The sequence below is a fragment of the Ceratotherium simum genome, chromosome 10, assembly GCF_057802395.1.
Source record: "Ceratotherium simum simum isolate JZ-2026a chromosome 10, ASM5780239v1, whole genome shotgun sequence".
In the NCBI taxonomy this organism is placed as follows: domain Eukaryota; kingdom Metazoa; phylum Chordata; class Mammalia; order Perissodactyla; family Rhinocerotidae; genus Ceratotherium; species Ceratotherium simum.
The window spans coordinates 52,883,202-52,888,695 of NC_141909.1; the positions used below are offsets into that span (position 1 = coordinate 52,883,202).

The window sequence follows — 5,494 nt, forward strand, 5'->3', positions numbered from 1 at the left end:
CAAAGGACAGATTCCCTAATTTTCCTTTCTTGTTTTCCTCTCTAAGCCTTTCCACATTAAAGGGATTGTCGGAGGCTGGTGTAGGAGCAGCGCGAGGGCGAGGCTGCCATTGGCTGCCCGGCTCGGGTGATTTGCATATCGGCGGCTATAAAAGCGGAGGCGGCGCGAGGCGGCGCAGCTCCAGCAAGCAGAAAGGAGGGAGAGTTGTCGATTGAGGGTGGGTCCGCGCGTCCTCACAGCCCGCCGGAGCCACCGAGCTGCAGCCCCCAGACTTCTCCCTCACACGGCTCGCAAAGATCGTGCTCCGAGGAGCTTGGGACTCTCGCCCGGACCAGCAAACCAGAGAGGAATCTTCCTCAGCCTTTTGGAATAGCACTTGGGGCTGGCGGCATGAGTCCAATGAGGCGCGGGGGCAGCCCCTGCCTTTTTCCCTTGCAGCTCTTCAGCCTCTGCTGGGTGCTTTCAGTGGCCCAGAGCAAGACAGTGCGATACAGCACCTTTGAGGAGGACGCCCCTGGCACGGTCATCGGGACCCTGGCTGAGGACCTGCATATGAAAGTGTCCGGAGACACAAGCTTCCGCCTAATGAAGCAGTTCAACAGCTCGCTGCTCAGGGTGCGCGAGGGCGACGGGCAGCTGACCGTCGGGGACGCGGGCCTGGACCGTGAGCGGCTGTGTGGCCAGGCCCCTCAGTGCGTGCTGGCCTTCGACGTGGTCAGCTTCTCGCAGGAGCAGTTCCGGCTCGTGCACGTGGAGGTGGAGGTGAGGGACGTCAACGACCACGCGCCGCGCTTCCCCCGGGCCCAGATCCCCGTGGAGGTGTCCGAGGGCGCAGCGGTGGGCACGCGCATCCCCCTGGAGGTGCCGGTGGACGAGGACGTGGGCGCCAACGGGCTGCAGAGCGTGCGCCTGGCGGAGCCGCACAGCCCCTTCCGCGTGGAGCTGCAGACGCGCGCGGACGGCGCCCAGTGCGCCGACCTGGTGCTGCTGCAGGAGCTGGACCGCGAGAGCCAGGCCACCTACAGCCTGGAGCTGGTGGCCCAGGACGGCGGCCGCCCGCCGCGCTCCGCCACGGCCGCTCTCAGCGTGCGCGTGCTGGACGCCAACGACCACAGCCCGGCCTTCCCGCAGGGCGCGGTGGCCGAAGTGGAGCTGGCGGAGGACGCGCCCGTCGGCTCGCTGCTGCTCGACCTGGACGCAGCCGACCCCGACGAGGGCCCCAACGGGGACGTGGTGTTCGCCTTCGGAGCCCGCACCCCGCCCGAGGCGCGCCGCCTCTTCCGCCTCGACCCGCGCTCGGGCCGCCTTACGCTGGCCGGACCAGTGGACTACGAGCGCCAGGACACCTACGAGCTGGACGTGCGGGCGCAGGACCGCGGCCCCGGGCCTCGCGCCGCCACCTGCAAGGTCATCGTGCGCATCCGCGACGTCAATGACAACGCGCCGGACATCTCCATCACCCCGCTGGCCGCCCCGGGTGCGCCCGCCGCCTCACCTTTCGCCGCCGCCACCGCTGCCGCTGCTCTGGGAGGGGCGGACGCGGCCTCGTCTACCGGGCCCGGGACGCCAGAGGCCAGCGCCATCTCCCTGGTGCCAGAGGGGGCGGCGCGCGAGAGCCTGGTGGCGCTGGTCAGCACCTCGGACAGGGACTCGGGCGCCAATGGGCAGGTGCGCTGCGCCCTCTACGGGCACGAGCACTTCCGGCTGCAGCCGGCCTACGCGGGCAGCTACCTAGTGGTGACCGCAGCGTCCCTGGACCGCGAGCGCATCGCCGAGTACAATCTGACACTGGTCGCGGAGGACCGCGGCGCGCCCCCGCTGCGCACAGTGCGCCCCTACACAGTACGCGTGAGCGACGAGAACGACAACGCGCCGCTCTTCACGCGGCCGGTCTATGAAGTGTCTGTGCGTGAGAACAACCCCCCCGGCGCCTATTTGGCCACGGTGGCCGCCCGGGACCCGGACCTGGGCCGCAACGGCCAGGTCACCTACCAGCTGGTGGAGGCCGAGGTGGGCCGCGCCGGGGGCGCCGTGTCCACCTACGTCTCGGTGGACCCGGCTACTGGGGCCATCTACGCGCTGCGCAGCTTCGACTATGAGACACTGCACCAGCTCGACGTGCGCATTCAGGCAAGCGACGGCGGCTCCCCTCAGCTCTCCGGCAGCGCCCTGGTGCAAGTGCGGGTGCTGGACCAGAACGACCACGCGCCGGTCCTGGTGCACCCAGTGCCAGCCAACGGCTCCCTGGAAGTGGCGGTCCCCGGGCGCACGGCAAGGGACACGGCCGTGGCGCGCGTGCAGGCCCGGGACGCGGACGAGGGTGCCAACGGAGAGCTGGCATTCGACCTGCTGCAGCAGGAGCCGCGAGAAGCCTTCGCCATCGGCCGCCGCACGGGGGAGATCGTGCTCACCGGCGACCTCTCGCAGGAGCCGCCGGGCCGCGTGTTCCGGGCGCTGCTGGTCGTATCCGACGGCGGCCGCCCCCCGCTCTCCACAACCGCCACCGTCAGCTTCGTGGTGACAGCAGGCGGCGGGCACGGGTCCGTGGCGCCCGCCAGTGCGGGGAGCCCAGAGCGCTCTCGCCCGTCTGGCTCACGGCTGGCGGCGTCGGGTCCGGTGCTACAATGGGACACGCCGCTGATCGTCATTATCGTGCTGGCCGGGAGCTGCACGCTGCTGCTTGCCGCCATCATCGCCATCGCCACCACCTGCAACCGCCGCAAGAAGGAGGTGCGCAAAGGGGGGGCCCGCCGGGAAGAGCGGCCCGGGGCGGCGGGCGGCGGAGCCTCGGCTCCCGGCTCCCCGGAGGAGGCCGCCCGGGGAGCCGGGCCCAGGCCCAACATGTTCGACGTGCTCACCTTCCCTGGCAGCGGCAAAGCGCCCTTTGGCAGCCCCGCGGCCGACGCGCCCCCGCCCGCTGTCGCCGCGGCCGAAGTCCCGGGCTCGGAGGGCGGCAGCGCCACCGGGGAAAGCTCCTGTCACTTCGAGGGGCAGCAGCGGCTCCGCGGCGCGCACGCCGAGGTGAGGCCTTCCTTCGGCTGGGCGCCCCCCTCCGTGCTCCGCGGACAGGCTGGGGGAAGAGACTGGAAGGGTCTGGGTGGGTGTGCGCGGGAGAGGCCTAACCTGTCGCACTTGTGTTTTTGTTTCTTGTCCGTCCCTCACCCCGCTTCCCGCATTCCCTGCTGCAGCCCTACGGTGCCTCCCCCGGCTTTGGAAAGGAGTCAGCGCCCCCTGTGGCGGTCTGGAAAGGACACTCTTTCAACACCATCTCCGGCCGAGAAGCGGAGAAGTTCAGCGGCAAAGACAGCGGCAAAGGGGACAGTGATTTCAACGACAGCGATTCCGACATTAGCGGGGACGCTCTGAAAAAGGATCTCATCAACCACATGCAGAGTGGTGAGGACCCTTTCTTTCCTGCCCAGTTCGACATTCCTCCTCTCCCTGCCCTTCTGCCTCTGCTTCCCTCCTCTCCATCTCTGTTCCCAGCCCCCTTCCATCTTCCCCACTGTTTTCGGTCCTCGAGTTCCGGATCTGGCCTACCTGATACAGTGAATTTCAAAATGCCCAGTCGAGGCTGCCCCACCATTTGAATAAAGCACACTCCCACTCTGTTAGGCAGAAGCAGGGGTGATGCTATCTGAGGAGGGGAAATCTGCTTATCAAATTTTTTTTTGCTTCCAGCAAAAGAAGCTGAGCCAACTTGGTATTAACGTGGCTTTACAGAAAACAAGGTTCCTTTCAAATCTTGAATCACTGCCATTCATCTTCATACACGCTTTTCTTTTCAGCCCCCCTGACCCTGTCTGACATTCTGAAGTTGCAGGCGGAGGTGTGTGGAACCTCGGTGATAATTATCATGCTCTCTCCCTTTCTCTTTAATGTCAGGACTGTGGGCGTGCACCGCTGAGTGTAAGATCCTGGGCCACTCTGACCGCTGCTGGAGCCCGTCCTGCGGAGGACCCAACACGCATCCCTCGCCTCACCCACCAGCCCAGATGTCAACCTTCTGTAAGAGCACGTCCCTGCCTCGGGATCCTCTGCGCAGGGACAATTACTACCAGGCCCAGCTACCCAAGACAGTGGGGCTGCAGAGCGTCTATGAGAAAGTGCTACACAGAGACTATGACAGGACAGTCACTCTGCTCTCCCCACCCCGTCCAGGGAGGCTCCCAGAGTTGCAGGAGATCGGGGTACCCCTCTATCAGTCGCCCCCTGGCAGGTACCTGTCCCCAAAGAAGGAAGCCAATGAAAATGTGTAATTCCATGCTGCATGTCACCACACATGTACAGGTCACTCCGAGAAGCCCCTAAGTTATTGACCGGTTTCAGTGTTGTATATATAAATATGCAAGATGTGCCTTAAAATGAAGTTGTTGGAAGCTATTTCCAATCACATTGGTACTGTTTGGTATTTGCAAACAAAAATGTAGTTGATGTAATTTTTATGAAATGTGTGCAGTATTTAATTTTTCTTATCACGCTGTTGACTTTAATTTCACTTGCAGCTTGCCATTTTCTTAGTGTTTTTAACCTGTACATTGTGTAATGTAATGTTTGTATATAATGAAATTTTGTTATATTTTTATATAATAAAAGCTAAAGTGGAAGTTGTTGCCAAAGGAACTGTCTAAGACAAAAAACAAAACACATTGGAATTACTTAATGGGAATTTATCTTTCACCTGAAACAACCTAGTGTTTGAGAAGTTTTGCTTTGCCAAGTATAACTTATGTATCTTGAGACTGTGGTAGATTTCAAGTTCAATGTCATTTAATTACATTCGGTTTTCTGTAAACCATGTCACTTATAAGCACAGTAATAAAGGATTTGTCATGTGTTTGAAGAATCTGCTAATTGCTTTTCATGAAGTTGCCTACAGTCACACATTCACAAATAATTTGAGTAGCAGAATTAAACTTTGTTTCAACTGCTAATTATTTGGGCATTATAATGTTCATGGAAATATTAAACCTGTGGGATTTCAAGTATTGGAAACTGTCATCCAAGTATTAAAAATAGTTGTTGATTTTATAAAACATGCGTCTCCATATACATCAGGCACTCTGTAAAATTCCTGCCCTCGTTTATTCACTCGACAAATATCTGTGGAGCATCTACCAAAAGGTATAGGAACGCTGTTTGGTCTGTTCATTCACTAATTAAACAAACATCTGTAGAGTTTTTACTAACTCCAGTAACTCCTGACAGCGTTCTCAAGCTGGAGTTCGAGTTAAGAAGACATAGTCCCAAGGAGTTCTTAGCATATTAGGGATGTTAACATCAAAAAGAAGCTCTTGCCATATTAGGGATTTTAATATCAAAAAGACACTCAAATTTATGGGCGAAATGACATGATGCTTGGGATTTGCTTTAGATATTCTAGAAGAAAACACGGGGCTACACAAAACAAGATTGATAAAATATTGATCATTGTCAATGCTAGCATGGGTACTTACGTGTGTGGGGGGATAATTATACCAATTTGTGTGTCTGT

General features: G+C 59.1%; 1 protein-coding gene across 1 annotated transcript; it reads left to right on the forward strand.

Moving 5' to 3' along the window:
* Nucleotides 1-244: 244 nt before the first annotated feature.
* On the forward strand, nucleotides 245-4,528 carry LOC101399664 (protocadherin-8). Its single transcript, XM_004433606.2, has 3 exons — nucleotides 245-3,021; nucleotides 3,189-3,396; nucleotides 3,886-4,528. The coding sequence occupies exons 1-3, from the start codon at nucleotides 391-393 to the stop codon at nucleotides 4,257-4,259; spliced, it is 3,213 nt and encodes a 1,070-aa protein (XP_004433663.1). The 5' UTR covers nucleotides 245-390; the 3' UTR covers nucleotides 4,260-4,528.
* The last annotated feature ends 966 nt before the right edge of the window (nucleotides 4,529-5,494 follow it).